Here is a 22,157-nt window from a genome sequence, read left to right as displayed (position 1 = left end):
TTTTAGAGGTGGAAATGTATAAATGGTAAAGGCTGGAATTTAGCTCAAGGTATGTTAGAAATTGGAGGGAATATGTCACATTGGTTGGTATGTGTTAATTATTCTCCAGTAATTTTACCAGTCCAGTTAATGGAATTTCAGACAATTATAAAAAGTATTAAAAGGACAAGCATTTTTCTTTATGTATTTATTTCTTAATTAAGGATAAAGCCAGCCACCATAAGTACATCAAACCCACCTTTTTTTGTTGTTTTTTTTTTCCTACATGGGGCATAAAATCAAATTTATGGGTAATAATTGCTTATGTAAATAGTGCTTTTTCCTGTCTGTTGTTGTTTACCACACTGACACAGAACTGTTTATCCCTCGAGCCTCCTGTGCTGCAGGGGCCTTGGGCAGGGTGCTTGGAGAGCTGGATTTTGTCACAAACCAATTCCTTCTGTGTGGCTGGACTTTCCTTTCCCTGGACTGTGCCCTTCCCTGCAGCTGGCAGGGAGGAGATGGATCAAGACACAGTTGGTGAGATCCCGCTCTGCCAAGCAGAGGAGGGAAAAAGTCTCCCCCAATAATGAATCACCTCTTTTTTTTTTCCCAAAAAGTGACATTTTTCAACATTTTCGTGCAATTGTCATTTGTTCTTATGAACTCCACAGAGAAACTGCCCTTTCTTGCAAAAGCACTGGTGCTGCAAATAGAGGAATTCTTAGATTTTGTCTGGCTTCAGGGAGGAGTGGCATGCACATGTAAATGAGAACAAATCCAATGTACTCCATTATGAATCCAAACCTGCTGAGCTACTGTTCTAAAACATAACTTTTTTATTTTGATACAGAGATGATACAGTAATTACATTTCTATGTAATTACTTTCAACCATGCATCCTTCAATATTGAATTCTCTCATTTGGTGTTACCTTTTCCTTGCTTTTTCACCATGGCTTTGCAATACAAACTTCCTTTACCGTTCTATGTAGATAAAGATTTCTCACTGCACTTACTCTTTCTTATCAGTCTAATGCTCTTTTCTCTTGATCTTTTGCACTGCCTTCCTTAAAGAACTCCCCAGAAGGTTCTGACAGAAAATGGACATATTTAAATGTTCCCGAAGCAGATGGTGACACTGTGAGTTCTCCTGAATCCTCTGCTCTAGCTTACTTTTAAGGTTTCTCTCTCTTTTCTCCCTTTTTGTTGAAGGCTGTACCTGGCTGTCTTGCAAGGTTCCTGGGTGTCAGAATTTAGGTGGTTATATATGTTTTGGAGCAATTTTATTCAATGACTCAAAAGGAAATGCATTCTAGATTTTTCAAATGTTTTTGGTTCTGGCAGTGTGCATATTTTTCCAGTTTTCTTTAAAAAATATTCAGTTCTTTCCTAAACATAAACTTTTGGAAGAGGGAATCCTCATAGCAGTTATCTGCATTTTATGAAGGAAGAGGGATTGAGGGATGATATATTATGCTGTAGCAAAAAAAAAAAAAATTGTGGTGTTATTGATAAAATTTTTTTACTTTACAAAATATGCAGAAATGGGGTAGGGGTTGAATTTTGCTCCTTCTTTTAGAATTGTTAATTAGAGACAGGTGTCACTTTAAATAAATGTGGTTTTACACTATTTCCATTATGGGAAGTATCTCTGTAAGTTTTCCCAGGGACTCTGTCAGCAGTTGTCTTATGAGACTCACTAAAAATGAGGTGAACAGCTGAGCCAGAGAAGTGACTTTTAAATTTTTGTTGTTCTGCTTGGAGCTTATGTGAACTTCCAATTTATGTGGCCTTTCTGCTCTTCAGTCCATATAATAATTAAGAGGTGGTAATTTAAATTCAGTCATGTTTATAAATAAGTTTAAGTCTTGCATGGAAAAACATCCACCCAGACATTTAAACTAGTTTTAACTACAGTTCTTATTCCCTTCACATCAAATCGTGGCAATTCTGTTCTATGATATATATCTGTTTCCATAGCAAGTCCTAAAAAAATGTGACCATATTGCAAGGCTGTAGCTTTATGGAAAAATAAAAACAAAAATAGCAGATTTTGGGGAAGAGAAGAGTGTTTCAGGCTCTGAGCCCTTTTTCTGTTCCCCTCCAGACCAGCATCAACAGCATGGTGAGTGTTTACAGTGAGACTGGTGACTATGGCAACGTGAAGGTCAGCGGGGAAATCCTCCTCAATATCAGCTACATCTACAAAACAGGGGCCCTCAACGTCCTGGTGAGGAGCTGCAGGAACCTGGCCATTGCAGATGAGAGGAAGCAAAGGACAGACCCGTAAGCACTGAGAGTTTCCTTCAGCTCCGCTGGGGTGTCCCCTGCACATCCCACCCTGGCTCCAACCAGGGCTTGGGACTCAAGCCTGGGAATTCACAGGATCCCGCTGGTACAAGCAGCATTTTGGTGATGGCTTGGTTTGGGCTCCCTGTGGGAAGGGCATTTCATGTGTGCTTCTTAAGGCAACATGTACCTGTTATGGGGAAACAGTAAGAGTGCTTAAATTACCAACCTGTTTTATACTAAAAGGGAAAAAAGTATGAAGGAATAGGCAGGGAGCATCAAGTTTCTTTTACTTCCATCATCAAAACTGAAGTATATGAGAGGAGTGATGTTCTGGAGGCAAGGAAAATGGAAATAACTTTGTATTTTTGCCCATATACTCACTTTGCAAGTACCATGTTTTCACAGAATTCACAGAATCACTGGGTTGGAAGAGACCTTCAAGATCATTGAGTCCAATCCAGCCCCAACACCTCAGCTAAACCCTGGCACCCAGTGCCACATCCAGTCTGTTTTTAAACACATCCAGGGATGGTGACTCCATTGCCTCCAGAATTCCAGAATTGCATTCCAGAACTTTATCACTCTTTCTGTAAAAAACCTTTTCCTAACACCTGACCTATATTTCCCTTGGCACAACTTAAGACTGTGTCCTCTGGCTCTGTCAGTGCTGCCTGGAGAAAGAGACCAACCCCACCTGAGCACAGGCACCTTGCAGGGAGTTTAGAGAGTGATAAGGTCACCCCTGAGTCTCCTTTTCTCCAGGCTAAACAATCCCAGCTGCTTTCTGAGTTTCTCATCATAGTTTTCAGTATAATATGTAAACTCCCTCATGAGAAAGTAACAATTAGTATCTCTAATCATGATTGATCTGTGGCATATAAATTACAAGTTTTTAACTATCTTGTGGTTTAGTGTATATTTTGTCATATGTTGGTAATCATATATGACCAGTTGGTAATCATATATGGCAAAAGGGAAATTGTTAGGAAAGTTTGTTGCATTTCTGAGAATAAATAAATTAATTTAGCTCTGCCTTTTGTTATTCTGGTCTTATCTAACTTAACCTTTGGAGGTAAGGGCCATACTTCTCCACATTTTGCATATTCTCTGTGATGTGTTTACATTCTTCACACTGCAAAAATTAATTTCCTCATATGTGTTGCTGATGCAGGATTGCCAGGCCTGCGCTCAAACTGGTCATTTTACATTCCTGGCTAACCCTCTGCTCCTTGCTCTGCAGCTATGAGAAGCCTACCTTCTGTCAGGTCTGTGCTCAATTTTGTACTCCTGGCTAACTCTCTGCTCCTTGCTCTGCAGCTATGTCAAAGCCTATCTCCTGCCTGACAAGTCCCGCCAGAGTAAGCGCAAGACCAAAATTAAAAGTAACAGCACCAACCCGGAATTTAATGAGACACTGAAGGTGAGAAGAGTCTCTCTCTCTCAGGCTCTGATGAATGTTTCACTTGTGCTCACAGGTATTTTCTATATGTGTTCCAGTACAGGGATTAGAACTTGGAAGAAACGCCTCAAAAAGGAAGGTGTTTAAGGAAAAGCATCTACCAAACCTATGAGTTGCAATTTCTGGCTTTCAGCATTAAGAAACTTTTGTTTGGTTCTCTCCTTTATGGTTAAAAATTCCATTAATTCCCATAGATCTCTTTCAAAACTGTTGATGTTCCCATCTAGCCTGAGCTTAGAGTTGTTAAAAGCACCTTAAAGATTTTATATGCTTGATGCTGAAACAAAGCTGGATTAGAACTTCCTGTCTAACAGATTTAGAAGAGAAAATAACATTTTGTAGTAAGATCTGAATTCTTCTGGGAGGTATAACTTATTTCTAAAGCAGAACTAACTTTGATAAGAAAATGTTAGCATCTGCTTCACTATTTGTCTTTTTAAAACCTGTGATGAAGGTAATTTTCTATTGCAGTGGGCTTGATGTTCTTGAGGACACAGTGCCCACAGCTCTCTCCTTCCTTGCCCTTCACCCACCTCCACCAGAGAGGCTGAAACCTTCTGAGCTCCTCACCAGCTTCTCATTCACCTCCCTGGCTCTGTGGTGCAGGTGGGAATGCGGGGGTTGCTGCCCCTTCACTGCCTCCCTGGCATCTTGACCTCAAAATTCCTGATGATTCCCTTTCCTACCCACTGAAAGAGTTATCCAGCAGGCTACCATGGAACCAGAAACTCCTTTTAGTTTCTCCTGATTTTTTTTTTTAAATTTCAGTTACACTTTAAATAAGTTTCCTATAATAGAGGCAAATAGATGTTCCCTGGCTGGTGTTCTTGGCTTGGCCTGGCTACAAAACCATTTTGCAGGCACACACACTCTGGCCATGCTGCTTGCCAAGGGGAGACTTTTTATAGCCTCATCTTTAAATGGTATAGAGTAAAATTAAGGCTTGCCTGAACTGGGAAAAAATAGAGAATTAGATTTTATTTATCAAGTAATATAGCACTAAACATAATTGCAGGGTGAAGATAGGACATAGAAATTTCTTTGAAATACAGAATATAACAAAATGTGTGTAGGTAAGGAAGAGTTGTTCATCCCAACTGAAAATCCTGTTTAAAAAAAAGAAAATAAAAAGAATTAAATCTGTCTTGTATCTTTCCTCTTTGACTTTTACTCCATTGTTGCAGAATATGAGGTTTCTCACAGTGGAACAGTTGCCATCTAGGGTTAGGCACTGTAGATAGATCTGTACATAATTTGCCAACTGACCTGACTGATTCAGCTTTTGGGCAGTATTTGTCCATGTCCAAATATTGTTCCTGATGCAAAAATAAGACATTAGTTTATTCAGCTAACACTAGTAGAAGGGTGAATGTCACGGAAATAATGGGCTTTTGCTAAAAGTAGAGTGTGCAGAGCCAGAATTCCAGATGTTTATAATTTTCTGTGTATTTGCTAAACTACAATGCTAGTTTTTTAATAGCTTTGATATATTAATATCTAGATGTGAGTTTTTTAATAGCTTTGGTATATTAATAGCTAGACATGAGTTTTTTAATAGCTTTCAAACCCAACAATGGTTACTGATAGGCTCAGTGCATGCCGTGCAGATGCTGCTGGATGTGTTTTCAGAACAAGTTTTTGTAAGCTACAAAGAAAAAAGTGGAAATGAGTAGTTGCTTTCTGGAAAGCAGTGTTAACCAGACTCTGTTTAGGGATGAAAGAACCAGTGGGGCTTCTTCTTTTTATCAACCTAGATGTTGATCTGCTTCTTTTATATAAACCTGTAGGGAATTAACTTGTAGGATCATATTTTTAAGCATTGTAATTTACTTTATAGTCATAAATACTCAGTATATAATACCAAAACCAAAGCCACCATAGTGATAGTAACACAAATTATCTCTGGATGTATACAGCAAAGATTTCACATTAATATTTTGAACTTTCTGGCTAGATCAATCTTGCTTGCAAGGAAAACAAATCTCTCTTTCATGCTCCATTTGTTAACTGCTCTGGGCTTGGTGCAACTGAGCTAGAGCCATAAAAAATTTGTGGAAAATGTTATTTCTGCTTATTCTGAGAGTTTCTTTTTCTCTTTTTCTGTTGGTAGTATGTCATCAGTCACTCGCAGCTGGAAACCAGGACCCTGCAGGTTTCTGTCTGGCACTATGACAGATTTGGACGCAACAGCTTCCTTGGGGAAGTGGAAATTCCATTTGATTCCTGGAACTTTGAAAATCAGGGTGATGAGTGGTTTGTGCTCCAGCCCAAGGTAAGGGTTTCCAGGACTGGTGAAAGTGCTGTGAAGCAAATTTAACAAGAATTAGTTATTTTTTTCCTTTGGAACTTTTTTATAAAGCAGGACTTTATAAGTGTCTAATATGACAATAAAAAAAAGCAAATTAATTCTTAATTCAGTAAAAGCTTGCTGGTTTTAAAGTCTTCATGAAATTTTCACATATGATTGGCTACTAAAAACAATAACAAAAAAAACTTTTAAATAAAGCTTTTTTTTTAGGTAATAAAGCCCAATAAAGTAATAAAGTCCAATTTAAAAAATTACTCAGTAAATACATTAATCTTTTAAAATAGCATATAAAACAAATAACTTCCCTACCATTCCCCTTACCCAACTCTTAAGAGGTTATTAAAGAAACAAGCTTTCTTTTTTTCAGTTCAAAGTGCTTTACACCTTTCAGATGTGACAAAACAACTTCTCAATATCTCTAACTCACCTTAAACAGAGAAGCACAAGAAGAGGCTGCTCAGCCAGCAGATTGAGAGGTCTGTGAAACAGAGCAAGCCCTGTACTCAGGGGAGGGCAGGTGACTCCTGTGCCCAGGGCTGCCCTGCTTTGGCAATGGTGTTCATTTTTTTGTTTTTGGAAGAGATTCAAAGAGCTGCTGTAAACCAGAGGATTAAGGGCTTCTCTCTTGCTTGCTCCTGCAGCAGCCGTAATCCCCAGGAATTCCAGGGGTTTAGAGTGACATTTAACAAAGAGTATCTTTCTAATTTCAAAAAAAATATAAGGTGTGCAGCTAATATTGTCACAGTTGACCACATGATTTGGGTTTTCTATGTTCATTACACTTAAGGAAATCATATTATCTTTTGGGTTTCAGGAGACAGTGTTTAATTTTTGGCATTCTATCAGGTAGGAGATGAATCTGCTCTGTAATTAATTTCTAGGTAATTTCTTTTAATCTTAATGGAAAAATAACCAAAATAGTCATGAAGCTCTCCTGCTGAGCAAAATGAATAATGAGGCACTAAGCATTTCAGCCAGTCCAGCTGGAAGGTGGTATCTGATTATTTCCAATACCAGTAAAAGGATTTTTAAATTACTTCTTTTACTGTCAAAGAAAGCAAACACAGAATTGGTCTTGTCTGCCTCCTAAGTTGCTACCAACATTGTTTCTAAACTTGGAACACTGCTAAAGTTTTTGATCAGCAAGGATGATATTTAAAAAAAAAAATCAATTATTACTACTAAAAGAAGCACTGGCTAATATCCATGCAAACAATACACACTGTTCTCCTATATGGACCCCTGATAGAGACAGGAATGGAGGAATGGCAATCAAATATTCTCTGGGATTCATTACAGTGCTTTGTTTGTTTTATCATGAATCATTTAGCTGCTTCAGTGAAAAGGCTGGAGACTTGAAGACGTGTTTCTTCTTCTATGAGCATTGAGAGATCTGTTTTCCAGAGGAGTGTGATTAAGTCAGAAAAAATAGAGAAATAGTTCTGCAGCTAAAGAGAGAACAGACTATAGAGTCATGTGGATTTGGAGGAGAGGCTGACAAATTTTTTTTCTGGCATTAGGACTTACACAGTTGCTTGTCCACAAGCAGAACTAAATAAAAAAAACCTTTGATGCCTTTATGGGAAACTTGAGCCTAAAGTCGCTTAGTTTAGGCCAAAAGTGAACTGCCTGACTGGCAAAATGTAGATGTGTAAATTATTCCACAGCCATTTACTGCAGGTTTTCTTTAGTGCTTTGTTGTAGCAGCTGGCATTGGGCAGTGGGGTCAGACAAGACTGTTTTTCTCAGTGTGTAGAGCAACACAGCAGTGCCTGTGCTGCTGTAAAAATGCTTCAAAGTCACAAAAGGGCCCTGTTGCTGTGGCTAAAATCGCTTTGTTCTCTGTCCCATCCTGAGCCCAGTGAGTGGTCAGTGCCTCAGCCTGGAGTCTGTGAGGTGAAGGCAATGCTGACCCTCTGTGCACACCTTATGAATTCCTGGTGGGGATTTTCACTGGTTTTCTCTGGACAATAGAATTTTGACCTTTGTGGGGTGTCAGGAAACAAGCTGAATACATCTCATAGAAGGTCAGACATTCACAGGTCAGACATTCCTCCACATTCACAGGTCAGACATTCCTCCATAAACAACTCCTTAAAGGCTTCTGTGGTACCTTTCCCTTTATCCATGTCCTTCATCCCTCTGAAGAAATCAGGAAGATTTGTTCATTTTACCCAAACCTAAGCACTGAAGCATGTACAGAAATTACATCACAGAAGCACAGAATGGTTTGGGTTTGAAGGAGTCTCAAAGATCACCCTGTTCCCATCCCCTGCCATGGGCAGGGACAGCTCTCACTGCACCAGGCTGCTGAGAGTGGTCCCAGCTCCACCAGGGAAGTCAGAGCTCTCTGTGTTGCATCCAGAGTTCTCAAAACGTAGTTTCCAACTTCTGGCAAAGTGAATGGAAATTCAGTACCCTGCCAGTGATATTATTTTGAAGCTCTCCTGAAAGATGGACTGAAGGGCACTAATTGCATTCTTCTGGGTAAGATTTAAACATTTATAAAAAAAGATGTAGAAATGCAGAAATAAAAGCTGTGTAGAAAACAAAGAGGACACTGGGAATACCAGTTTTTAAGAAGTTTTTGTGTTTCAAAGCTGTACTCTGCTCTCCCTCCCCTTTGTTCCCTACACATCCTGTCAAAGACTGACTCAGGAGGGACTTCTCTAAAATCCATGAAACTAATTAGATTTTAAACCCTGAGTGGTGCAAATAAAGACTGACTATCAGATTAAATCAGTTATAGTTTATATACTCAGAAATAAGTTTGAGGGGTTTTTTTGCTGCTGTTTTTTTTTCACTTACTCATGCTAAATAACTCATCTGTGTGTTCACTGAACAGTGTCTAATGCCACATGGATTTATTTTTCTGAGAGCTTGCATTCCCTAGCTCAGAAAGTTTCTAAAATGTGATTGCCTCCAATTTGAATGTCTTATTTTCTGAAAGTGGGCTGATACATCTTGATGTGTTTAAAAAGTGTTTAAAACACTCTATAGATTTATTGCTATATTTCAACAGAATTATAATCAAAAGAAAAAGTTGAATGATTAACCTTGGCTGGATTTCTGGTTGGTTTGGTTTTTTCTTCTCCAGGTGGAGGCTGTGACAGATTTTGGGCTTCAATACAAAGGAGAACTGACAGTGGTTTTGCGTTATATTCCCCCAGACAGAAACCTAATGCTTCCTCTGGGGCAGTTTCAAGGTAAAACAAACATTAATAATGAGGGTTTTAAAAGTCATGTGATGATGATGTATCAAAAATCTTCACATAGGGTGAAGTAATGGTACTGGTGAAGATTGAAATCATACTTTAATATGCTCATTTATAGAATCACAGAATGTTAAGGGTTGGAATGGACCTGAAAAACCATCTAGTCCCAAGTCCCCTGCCATGAGCAGGGACCTTCCACTAGACCAGGTTGCTCAAGGCCTTATCCAACCTGGCTTCAATAGTTATATATGGAAATTCTGAACCATGTGTGTGTTTCTTTTGCTTCATCCTTTTCTCTTACACTGAGCTTAAGAAGAGAGAATGGAAGAGGAATATGCAGTCAGTGGTTGATGCATTGCTCTGACTTAATTAAAAAAAAAAATCCAGACATTAGGTAACATGATCAAGGGCAGCCACAGAGAAATAAATTGTCTGCATTGTAGTCTGAGAGTTCTTTTTTCAGCTAGTTATATACAATGCTTAAGTAAGAGACCTCACTTAGTTCTTCATGCTTAATTCACCTGAATCTGCCTCCTCATTTTCACCCTTTTTTCTTACTGCTTTTCCTCTGCTCAGTCGTACTGTATCACTGCTGCAATTTAATCCTATAAAATCTTATTTGAGTTCTTCAGGGTGACCCATTATTTTCATCAGCAATGAACAAGGGAGGAGAGTTACTCTCTCTTTGCATTGTGTTAGCATGAGGAACAGCAATCCTTTGAAGTGAGAGCAATCACTGGGTAGCACCTGAGTGCACATGGATGTACCAGATGCAGGAATATCACTGTCTCAGTGACAGTATTGCTTGTTAGCATTTGCATTTGATGGATTAGATTCCTTTCTTTTCCTTTCTTCTTTTTTTTTTATTTTTTTGACAGATGATATTCCCTCCCTCTACTTGTAGTAAGGTTTACTCAAGGTTTGCTCCCTTAGAAGCTCATTGTTATCAGCTCAGTCCAGATACAGCCTGCAGTTTTTTAAATTAGTACATTTTAACATCACTCCTGATGATTACTTTAAAAAATGTAGCCAAGACAATTCACACTTTTAAATCAGTCCTACAATATATACTATATATAATACAATATTATATTATATTAATTATATTATATTATATTATATTATATTATATTATATTATATTATATTATATTATATTATATTATATTATATTAATTATATTATATTTATTATATTATATTTATTATATCTATTAGAATGGAGTCAGGGCCTCAGCCTGCAGTCTGTGAGTATATTATATATACTAAAATATAATTTCTGATTGTAATTTTGCAACTTTGTTCCATGCTTAGGAAAGAGAGGCTTCAAAAAAGGAAAGAAAGGAGATTCTCATCTGCCATCTGGAGGCATATTAGAAGTCCTCATCAAAGAAGCAAAGAATTTAACAGCAGTGAAATCAGGAGGCACATCTGACACTTTTGTTAAAGGGTTTGTGGGGTTTTTTCCTCTCCTTTTTTTAATGACTGCACAGGATCTAATTTAAGATTTGTATCACATGCCTGTAAACATGTGGGTACACAAAAAATTTATATAGTATGACAACATATGTGAGGTTTTTAGATATTCAGCATTTTGTGTTGGACACTCAAAATCCAAACTACATAGAATGCTTGTGTTTGAAAACAATTAACTAAATCCTGCATGTCTCATTATAATGGATTTCTCATAAATGTAGGATATGCATTATAAATGTTACATTTAGGAAGTAATAGATATCATAAAACATTTTTCTTTGCCATTTTTTGCTCTGAATGATAGTTTTCAGGTTTGCTGGTTTCTAGATATGTTCCAATTCATATTAATGGGTTGAGTGTTGTTACTAAACAGAGCCCACAGGAAACATCCTGTCTTTAATTCCCTGGAGGAGCTTAGAATTTATCTTGATCTTCTGCTGTGCTTGAAACTATCACTCAGTGCATACATTTCAAGTAGAAAAAATAATTAAATAATTTTAATTCCTTTTTGGACAATCTCTTGTTGCACTTTGAGATGGACACTGGACACGATGACTCCAGAGAGGTCCCTTCTAGCCAATGTTTTTATGACTCTGTCTATATTTAGCCTCACTGAAATAAAAAGTTTGTAGTCGAGTCTTGAGGCAAGGAGACTGAATTCCAATTTCTGCTTGTGATAACTGACACTGTAGGTATGAGAACAAAGGAGCACAAATGCAAAATAAGCACTTGAAGTAGATGCTTAACATAATACCAGTGGGGAGATGGGGTCCTGATCCCATTTGAGCCTCTCTATGACTGTTATGTATTAAGAATACAATGTGAAAATCCACTTCCATATTAATTTTCCTTTATCTCCCAGGTACCTGCTCCCAGATGACAGCAAAGCTACAAAACACAAAACTCCCATAGTAAAAAGGAGTGTGAACCCCCAGTGGAACCACACTTTTGCCTTCAGTGGTTTGAATTCAGGGGACATAAGGAATGTCTGCCTGGAGCTGACTGTGTGGGACAAGGAGTCTCTTTCCAGTAATATTTTTTTGGGAGGTGTCCGTTTGAGCACTGGAAATGGTAAGGTCCCATCTGACTCAGGTTGCTTTTCTTGTTCTGCTCTCCTCTTTCCTGGTTCATGTGTATGAAGGACAGAAATGTCACTGAGTGTTTTGAAAACCCACAGGAAGTTGTGCAATTTGAAAATGGAGAAAAGGCAACACGTGGATAATCTGTAGATGATTTAGATCTTTCCTCCACTGAATGAGACACAAAAATCATGTGTCCATTTGTATTTCTGCACAGTCTAAAAGAACTGTGAATACTTTGGGAAGCATTCCTTAGCATCCCAGTGAGAAGGAGCCAAATACTTCTGTGCAGCCCTTCTGCTGGCCATGGTGTGAGCTGGAAGAGGCATGAATCCATTACCCCTGTGCTGGGAAAAATTGTTAGTGGTGCAGTGTGGGGAGGTTTCTGAGCCTCTGCCCATGTGCCTGAAGGTGTTCAATGACAAACTGGGGCTCTCCAGGAGCTGTGTGTTTTCAGTACAACTCCCTGTGCAGGAGGAAGTGTAAAATGCTTGTCATTTCTCTTGCACACTGTTGTAAATGAGGAGTGATGTTATCCAACTGCTCCTAAAATGGCAAATTCCCATGTTTTTACAATTGCCAGGTGTGAGCAATGGCAAGGAGGTTGACTGGATGGACTCCCAAGGGGAAGAGCAGCACCTCTGGCAGAAGATGATTGACAGCCCAGGAGCTGCAGTGGAGGGGGTGCTGATGCTGAGATCCAGCATGGGGAAACGCAGACTCTGAAGGACTTTGACTGCTGGGGAAAGCCACAGCTACTCCTGGCTGCAGGGGTGTCCAGGCTCCTGTCACTTGGCCCATGTGAACCTGAGAAGGGTTGCACCCTTTGCCTTGGACATTAAGGCTCTGAGTGAAACTTTAATGCATTCTGCACTTTCATGCACACATTCCTTACCCAGGCTTCTTGTGTGAATTGTTTCTCCTGAAGCCAGTGAGAGCAGGACCTTGCACAGAGATCAGACTGGCTTTGTCTGTCCCCTCTGGTGGCTGTGTGCAGCTGATGAGCATCCTGCCTGAGGGCTGCTCAGACTGAGCAAACTCTCTTGCTGGTCATTTAGTGAGTGATGCCAGGTTTATGAATCTCCTTCTGGCTCAGGGATGGCCCCAAAGGCAGCAGTGGCACAGAACAAGCAGATTCAGAGTGAGTCTGTGCTTTGGTGTTTGTAAATTAAGAAGCCATAATGTTATGAAGGACAGCAAACAGTGTTTGTTCATGGTGTTTGCTTGTTGGGCTGTGCAGTGGTGCAGCACGACAGGCTTGGGACCAAAACCCAGCCAAGCAGGGCCAATTTAGTGTTGCACTGCCCTAGAAACAGGCAGCAGTGAGCTGGGGGGCAGTGCTGGTGTCCTGGCATCCTCTGGGTATTTTAATGCACTTGTATAAAAGGCAGACTTGGTTCAAAGAGCCTTTAATGAAAATAAATCATAACAAATCTTCAGTTTCCAGAATTGCATGATGCTGCTGGTTTTCATTCAGTTGACAGCTCTAGCCAGAACCTTCTGATGTCATTGAACAGAGGGAATATATCCACATGCCAGTCCCCATCTGATGTGTTACTGAGATGAGACACATGCCAGGTTTGGATGGAGTTAGCTAAAACTTGATTCAACAGATTGTATAGAACAGAATGGGATTAAAGCACATGCCAAAATGATTTGCATAACTGTAAAATCTCCTCTGAATGGACTGGGGTCTCATTCAGGCCCATGCACATTATTTGTATTCCAAGTAGGGTATTTTTCCTCCTGAACATCCCCCAGTGGATTTAATGATGAGTGGTCTTGGCCAATACAATCATTAATTTGTTAACTGTGACAATTGTTCAACAGTAATTTTGTGGTCCTCAAGGTGTAAGACAAAGGAAGATCAGGAAACTGAATGAACAGCATTTCTTCTGAACTTTCCACAATTAGAACACAGCTTTCTATTTGCACTAGTAAATTCACCTATAGCTATTCCTACATTTTTTCCCACCAAAGTTTATTGCAAGAAATCTTGATTGAACAACAGAATATATTCTGATAGCTAAGCAACTACAGCTGGAGATGTTGACATCTGTAGTTGTCCTAGTGTGCAATTAAGTACATGTATTTAGAGACTCACTCAAAACCTTAAAATGTAACATTAATTCTTCTCGTTTTAAGATGTTTTATGCTGTTTCTTGTTGGAGTGCCTGGAAACTGCAGGAAAGTTTACAGTCAGTCTTTTAAAATCATAATATTATTGGATTTTAAAACAGTATTTATTTGTGTTGAAAACAGTAGTTTTAATAAAATTATTTGCTTCTTTATGCATAAGTTATTTCAAAATTCTGATGTGACTTTTAAAAGTCACTGGAGATATTGCTTGCCCAGTTGGAGACTCACCATTTTCAGAAATTACCAAGTCATCTTTGAAACTGAAAATTCTCTTACAGAATCTCGGATTGGGAAACAAACATCAGTGGTTACTCAAGAAAACTGACTTCATTTTTCTTCTTTATCTTTTCTTTATTTTTGTCTGAAGTTCAGCTGAAATTGGGCAGTGAGGGAAGTCTAGTTTGGTTTTAGCTGACTTTTAATTTTTCCAGCCTAAATGATTCTGTCATTCTACAAATCTGTGCTGCAGGTGCTGTGAGCTGATAAATTAGAGCACAAATATCAAGCACACAACATTTTATGACCTTTTTCTTATCACCATAGTCTGTCCTTAATATTAGATTATTTTTTATCAGTATCTTCCAAAGTGACCCAACTTAACTTTTGACACCTTAACTACCTCTCTCTTCAACAGAATTGTTTTGAGTTCTCTTGGTTGTTTGTACTACAAACCTGAATTTATTTTGAGAATAATAATATTACATTGACATGTAGTCATAAACTTGGGGGTTTTTTTTCTTCTGCTAGAAGTTGTTTCAAACAGATAAACTTGTTGAATGAAAAGAAAATTGTTCCTTGAGGTAAAATTCCAGCTCAAGTTGTGGAGGAACACTGGTCTGTTGAATGGTTTGCCTTGATTAATTTTGATGTGAAAATGGCAAAAATAATAACAAGAAAATTCCTCCAAGTTGGACCTTGGAATGGGCATTTTTTCACTTGTTAAACTGAAAAAAACCTTAATTTTAAATTTAATTTACTTTTGCATGGAACACAGGCTTTTGTCTAATTTCTGAATGATACTTCCTAATCTCCTAAGCATGAATGTTTTGGCTAAATCACATTTTGCTTTGAACCAAAAAAAAATTGTATTTCACTGCTTCAACTTCTGCCCATTTTGGTCATAAGGCAGGGTTTGTGGTGAATGGCTGCATCTGGGAAGTGTCACCCAGCTCACACACGGGCTTTAAGCTCTGTTTTTCCTTCAAAGAGCCAAAATGTCACTCTGAGCCCACAGCTGAAGGCACAGGCTGGGCTCTGAGCAGGCTCAGCCTATGGAGGGAGCAGTTTCACCTGGGAAGGGATTCCAGCCAAGGTGGTGGTGATTGCCATTGGGGGGTGTGGGGTAGGAGAGCGGAATGACCTCCTGGGTTAGCAGGGACAGTTCTGCAGCATGGTGTCGCTACAAAAGCTGTCACACTCACCAGAGCCTCGGAGAGATGATGAGCATCAGATAAACACCAGAGCAATTTGGAAAGTTTTGCTGTTCTCTGATGTTATCAGCCCATTTGTAGGAATCATCTGATTTATGGAAAATGTCACATTTAATTATGTCTCTCATCTCTTTGTTCTCTTCTTCTGTAAAGATGGTTTATGGTTTGGAAAAAGCACAAGATGATTAACTGCAGATGTGATTTCTTGTTTCCCGGATATTTGAATTAATTGCCCATAATTGTGCGTCATCATGCACTGTGTGTTACCAGGCTGAACAAAAAAGACAGAAAGCCAGAAATTAGACCAAAGCCCTCCTTTTCTATCTGTATTTGTAATATTGAAGGTGCATTAATGGTTTATTCAAAGCTAATTTTTGGGAGGAAATGGCCACAATTTTAACACTGATTCATAAACTCGTGCCCTGAGTAAACAGATACAGCAGAGCTGATGTTTCTGAAGTCTTTTTCTACACAGACCTGAACAACTGAAGCTGCATCAGTGGAGAAGAAATCTGATCTATAGTGGGTGCAGAAACTGTGTTACAAAACACATTTTACTCTGCTACATATTTTTCTAGCAAGGTTTGTCATTAAACTTTGAGGGTTCAACCCACTAAGAAGAATAGAAGTGCAACTTTAGCTGTAAAAGGTCAATTTGGGCCAGTAAACATCTACAGACAGTGCCAATAACTATCAAAAAGAGCTGATGCTGAGGGCTTTCCAAGCTCTGCCAGCAGATTTTGGTATCCAGCCCTGCTCTCTGGTAATTTTCTCTATCAGCTGAATGGGGACTTCAGGCTTCTAAACCTACTTGCTTGTTGAGATTTCAAAACCAGATGAAATAGGTTTGAAATGTCCTTCCTATCTCCTCTACCTCCACCATGTTACACTTGAGTGAGATGAAAGGAAAGCTGCAACGCCCAGGGGCTGCTGTTGCCACCTTCCTGTGCTAATCCAAATGCCACTGCCCTCCTTGGATGCCTTTCAGATGCCACATTTCCATCCTTCTTTTCGAGCTGTAATGGTTTAAGAGAGAAAGCATTGGGATGGTGAGCATGTTTTGATCATGATTGATTAGACTGGAAGCTTTTTCCTCTGTGCCTCTTTCAATGCAGATTATGCTGAGGCAGCACAAATGAAGCATTTTTATATATTTATTTTTGATTTTTCTTTTCCTGACTGGTTAAGTCGAGCTAAAAGCAATTATTCTAAGCTGTATTCTGCAAAATATCAACTCAACTACAACAGGAGAGCAGCTTTTAAGCATCCACTGGTCCTAATTGATAAGGAGAAGTAACAGCAGGGTTGCAGTTTTGTCTGGTGTAATTTTGACTTCTTGATGGCTCTGCACATTGCCCAGCTTCAGGAATGTAAAGTTTGCAGTTTGTTTTGTAGCATCCATGAAGAGAAAATCTGCTTGGATTTGTTTTGTAGCATCCACGAAGAGAAAAGCTGCTTGGGTTTCTTACACCTTTGGAGAAGAGATCAGAGCCCTGTTTCCACAGCTGTCTGGTTTGTGGGCTCACAAGGTAATAAGAGTTGTACCTGAATCTTTGCAAGGGTTTCTCTTCCCTTCACCCCTCCCTCCAGTTCAGCAGCCCTGACCAGAAGGTTCTCCCTGGAATCTGATCCCCAATATCTGGGAGGAGGCAGCATGCACAAGTGATGGGAGAACCCCACTTATTTTCTTCTATATGAGGTTAAGACTGAAATTTTCCTTTGCTAACACACAGTACTGATTTTCAGCACTTTGCCACCATGACATAAGTATCTTCTGAGACCTGACCCATGCACTTTATAAACTTTTTTTTCCCAAATAATTAGTTATTATTTTTTTGCTATGCCCATAAATGCTAACATTTGAGAACCCCAGAGAAATGATGGTGAGTTCCAGAACAGGATGCAGACTATTATTTGCAGTGATGCCCTTTAGCACTGCTCAGCAGGAGATGCTCAGAAGCATGCCAACAGAACCTTACCACTGTGCCCATGAATCTCCTCCCTGATGATTTCATGTTTTCAAATGCTGTTTAATAAGTGATATTACAGTGTTAATTATACTGTGTATATTAACACTGGAAACTGAATTTCAGCTTGCATTTTAGGTGACTTTTTAGGTTGTTTTTGAAACTCACCCTGGCTGCATCTTGACCTTTTATTTAGATTATTTATTTCAACAATCCTACTTTGTGGCAATAACATTTACATGGCTGTGTGCTACTGCTCCTGACAGCTCTCTGTATATTTTTGAGAATAGTTCTTATTGTTGAGGTTTGCCTAAAGCCAAGCATAGTCATTTGTTGCAGCAATTAGAGAATGCCACATATCCCTCGTGCTGCCTTTGTTCTGCTAAAAATCTGTTGCTAGCAATTTGTTCAATTATTCTGGTGGACATGAACAGTGGAAGCAGTAAATGGCATTGCAGTATGTTAAGCTTTGCCCAAATTGAGACAAAGCAATGTTTTCTGCTGAGAACATTTTTGTACTGTGCATTGTACATTGTTTTGTGGACAAAGATGGCTGGTAAGACATTTGCATCTGTTGTCAAGATTTCTGTTATGTCTTCGAAATTAAAATACTGAAATGCTGCTGTGTCTTTGTCTCTCCTAAAATGAATTACAGGAAAATATATCTCCCAGGAGTATCCCATCTTATCTCACTGAGGTAATGACAACATTTATATGCGATGACCAATGCAAGGGCCTTGCATGTTTTCGGAGGTGAGACTCCATTGATCGACTCTGTCTCTCCGTTTGTTGTCTTAAAAGCACTTAAAGTGTAGAAATTAAGCTGGTTTTGATTTCATAAGCATTAAATCTGATTTCTTTTAAATATGCAATTTTAAGGAAAAGGGAAATACAGCATTCTCTTCCTCCTTGCTATAAAATTATTTTAAATGTATATTAACTCCCCCTGTTCATCAGGTCCTCCACTCCATCTCTGAATCTCCTACCTCTTCCCTAGTTCAAGGTCCTGCCCGCCTGAACATCCAGGTATGTTCAAAATGCATATTTTCTCTAATTTCTAGTCCTGATTTATTTTTTAATTATTATGATAAGAAAAACCAACAAGCATTCGACCCCTTAATTTACACTTTCAGCAGAGTTGTGTTCCCTTCAACTTACCTCAGGGCTGAGGGCTCTCTTACATCTTCTTGTGGTTCCCCTGGGCTTTTGTGGCTTGCTGTGCCTTCCCAGTGAGCAAGGAGGCAAACCCTGTGCTCAGGGCTTGTGCTGCCTCTGGCTCAGCTCCTGTGCCCAGGTTGAGGGCAGACCAGCTCAGCAGGGCTCAGTGGGCTCTTGGGGTGAGCTCAGGGTCTTCTGCCCTCACACCACTCTTGTCCAGCTCGTCCCTGGGCTGGTTCTGGCCTTTATGGGCAGGTCAGACACCCAAAAACTGGAAGGCAGCTGAAGGCAGGGGAAGAGCCCTGCTGCCATTTCTCTGCTCTCTGTACCTTTACTCAGAACTGTACTCAAGGACTTGCCTGAGGATCCTGAAGGCACCTCTGTTCCTCCTGTACAACTGAACTGTAGTTCCTCCTCCCCTTCTCTTGGAGGTGATAGCTGACTAATTCTCCTTGTAAATTTGAAGTATGGGCCATGCTAATTATTGAAATTCAGGTTTTGGTTACTTTCTGGCTGTGCGGGTGGCAATGGGAGGCATGTTGGTTACTAGATGTGCACTAGCACATTCTGCACGTGTGCACTAGCACATTCTGCACGGACACTGGCATTCCCATTTGTTCCCTCTGTGTTTCACAGAGCATGCAGCAGCTGGGTCACTGCTTGAAGAGGCCAGAGAAAAACCACATGGGCTCTCCTCAGCTGCCTATGTCCTCACTGGCTCCTCTGGACCAGGCAGCCTTGCTGCTCTCTGCCTTCCAGCCCCTGCAGGTGGTTTCCCACTCCTCCTTTCACCAAGCTGCCATAAAAATATCCTCCAGCCACAAATGGGCAGAGAGAAATGGGCAGCAGCTGCATGGCCAAGAGGAGCTGCACCACCTACTGAAGGTGTGAAGCGCTTTTTGCTTCCTGTGGATGTACAGCAGGAGCAGAGATTGTGGTGAGTGGCTGGAAGAGATCAAGCACTGAGATTGCACAGCCTGAGCTCTATTATTCCCCCACCTCAACTTAAAAAGTGGGTTGTGATCATTAGAGTATTTAAATACCCTCCAGGTTACTCTTCAGGCTCTGCATTTTCATTAACTATGTGATGCAGTCTGACTCATGCTCTTATGTAAGCACTGAGCTGTAATGAAGTCCCATGTTGTGGTTGTTTAGTGCAGAGCTGTGAAGGATCATTGGTGTTTTCATTAAAACACAACACTTTCTGTCCCAGAAGGCTTTGAACTTCAAGAATAGGGATGTGCAACTTCAAATTTGTCTCTCTTCTGCAGCTGTAGAGGAGGTGTGTGACAGCAGGGGTTGTTCTCATCTAATTAGGTGGATTATTAGGTAGAATCTGGGGAAAATCAGGCCATTTACAAAATTGCTTTTTTGCTGAGAAACTGCTGCCTCCCACAATTTATCTCAATAGTTTTGTTTGTAAAAGATGCTGCCTGTCAGGAACAGTAATTCTTTTCTCATCTGAAATAATTGAAGTCTTCTGGTTCACACTCAGAACGTCCAGATTGATGTAGGAACCTCCAGCCCATGACTGTATCTACGCACTGGGATGTGTCACATCTCCTGCAATGAACAGCCTGGAGGTGGGATGGAAAGGGTAAGGCTTATGGCAGGTCTAATATTCCTGTTTTCAATCAGATTTGCATTTTGACAGCAGTAGTAGGATTAGAGCTATAGCAAGAAGAGTTGGGAGTATGAAATAGACTCCAGACATTGTAACTTTGAGGGAGGAGAATTTTTTGTGAAACTTTAAAAAAAAAAAAGTGCACTGGTGTAGATACTGAACCTTGCTTATGTAGTGTTATTTTTCTGGGACCAGAAGTGTACAGGATGAGTGACTGGAATATATTTGCATATATAAACACTGGGCTAAAGCCAGAACTACTAAATCCCTGGTTCAAACACTCCCAAGAGACCATTCTACCAAATCCTTGTATACCATACATGCAGGCTGATTTGACTCCAAAACAGAGATGGCACATTACTTTTCACTGTTGTCCACAAAAACGTCCAACAGAAAATGCCAGAATCCTTGTATTACTAATCAAGAACAGCTTTTCTTAATCACAGGATTTTAAGAGATGTTCTGTGCAGAATATAACTAGTAATCCAATCACTCATGCACTCTCCTCCACTTAATTCAATTTCCTGTAACAGCCCAGTGATTGCAATCACTTCCCTGATTGTAGCAATTGTACAGCCCTGCTCCTGTTCATGCAGTCAGGAAAGCAGACTGGATGCACTGACTGTGTACCTAAATCAACATGGAGCAGCAGCAGATTAGAATTGCAGCAATACAGGAGAAAAATCAGACCCATCCAAGATTTTTATTTTTGTAATAGATTCTGAATCATTGGAAATCAGTTGCTCTCCTTTTTCAGTGAGAAAGTGAGGGGAAAAAAAACCTAAACCGTCCACTTGTGATTCATGCTCTAAGCACGTGAATGCCAAAGAGCCTGAGTCAGAACTGGGGCCGCAGCAGCCTGTGTATGGATGTGTCCTTGGGCTGCCTCTGCTCCACAGGCACAGAACCACACAATGGTTTGGGTTGAGATCACCTTATTCCAATGTCCCTGCTGTGGGCAGGGAATCTTCCACGCTCCAGACAGCCCCATCCAACCTGGCGCTCCAAACCTTGATTCCTGGCCCTCATCACCCTCAGAATTTCTTCCTACAATCTAAACCTGTCCTCCTTTAGCTTAGGGCCTTTTCTATTACCGCATGCCCTTCTGAAAATTCCTCTCCAGCCCTCTTGCAGCCCCTTCAGGCTGCTCTAAGGTCTCCCTGGAGCCTTCTCCTCCCCAGGCTGACCAGCCCCAGTGCTCTCAGCCTGTCTCCATAGCAGAGGGGCTCCAGCCCTTGGGCCACCTCAGAGGCTCCTCTCTGGTCTCCTCTCACAGATCCACGTCCTTGGTGTGCCCAGCCCTGATTCCCTTGACCACTGACAGAGGGAAGGCAGCTTGGGGTGCAGCTGTGTCCACCACCCCACAGGCTCTCACCCTCCTTGCTCCTTTACAGTGGGTTCAACATTTGTTTTGTTTGTTTGGTCAGGCCTGGAAGAGAAATGGCATTTCTGTGATTTCTGTCACCAGTCCTGACCTTGTCCGTTGTTCCTAACAGCAACACTTGGAAAGCCCAGAGCTTCCTTGCCCCTCAGTTGCTCATCCTGGCAAACCTGGCACCACCACCTGCAGAGTTCAGGGTGCATCCTGATCTCCTTGGCCTTTGGCACCAGCACTGCAGGGCCAAGCCGTGCTTTCACAGCTGCTCTTGGGTGTTCAGCAACACTCTGCTAACACTGGGAAGCAGATCATCCTGCCATGGCATACCCCACACAGCTCCTCCTTGATGCTGTCATGCTTCAGCCCACAAATTAGCTTTTGCTAGCTGGTGTCAAGGCTGACTTACCTCTCTTCACATCCACTTCCTCATTAGTTCACTTGCAGGACCAATCTTTTTTAAAAGAAGAGTTTTGTCTTTTCTCTTCTTTTTCCTTTCCTTTTCCCTTTCCTTTCCTTTTCCCTTTCCTTTCCTTTTCCCTTTCCTTTCCTTTCCTTTCCTTTCCTTTCCTTTCCTTTCCTTTCCTTTCCTTTCCTTTCCTTTCCTTTCCTTTCCTTTCCTTTCCTTTCCTTTCCTTTCCTTTCCTTTCCTTTCC

General features: G+C 40.4%; 1 protein-coding gene across 4 annotated transcripts in view; it reads left to right on the top strand.

Moving 5' to 3' along the window:
* Positions 1 to 17,927, top strand: part of SYTL5 (synaptotagmin like 5) — an 83,396-nt gene extending 65,469 nt beyond the window's left edge. For 2 of the 4 annotated variants that reach the window (XM_063182088.1, XM_063182081.1), the window contains 8 exons: positions 1,056 to 1,121; positions 2,089 to 2,267; positions 3,591 to 3,693; positions 5,843 to 6,004; positions 9,138 to 9,246; positions 10,568 to 10,703; positions 11,592 to 11,800; positions 12,392 to 17,927. In XM_063182088.1, the coding sequence (XP_063038158.1) occupies positions 1,056 to 1,121; positions 2,089 to 2,267; positions 3,591 to 3,693; positions 5,843 to 6,004; positions 9,138 to 9,246; positions 10,568 to 10,703; positions 11,592 to 11,800; positions 12,392 to 12,534 (1,107 nt within the window). In that variant the 3' untranslated portion in view covers positions 12,535 to 17,927. The remainder of the gene's footprint in view (positions 1 to 1,055; positions 1,122 to 2,088; positions 2,268 to 3,590; positions 3,694 to 5,842; positions 6,005 to 9,137; positions 9,247 to 10,567; positions 10,704 to 11,591; positions 11,801 to 12,391) is intronic. The other 2 variants (XM_063182094.1, XM_063182082.1) reach the window with 1 other exon arrangement.
* The last annotated feature ends 4,230 nt before the right edge of the window (positions 17,928 to 22,157 follow it).

Source organism: Melospiza melodia, chromosome 2, assembly GCF_035770615.1.
Source record: "Melospiza melodia melodia isolate bMelMel2 chromosome 2, bMelMel2.pri, whole genome shotgun sequence".
In the NCBI taxonomy this organism is placed as follows: Eukaryota; Metazoa; Chordata; class Aves; order Passeriformes; family Passerellidae; genus Melospiza; species Melospiza melodia.
This window is presented reverse-complemented; position numbering and strand designations above follow the sequence as displayed.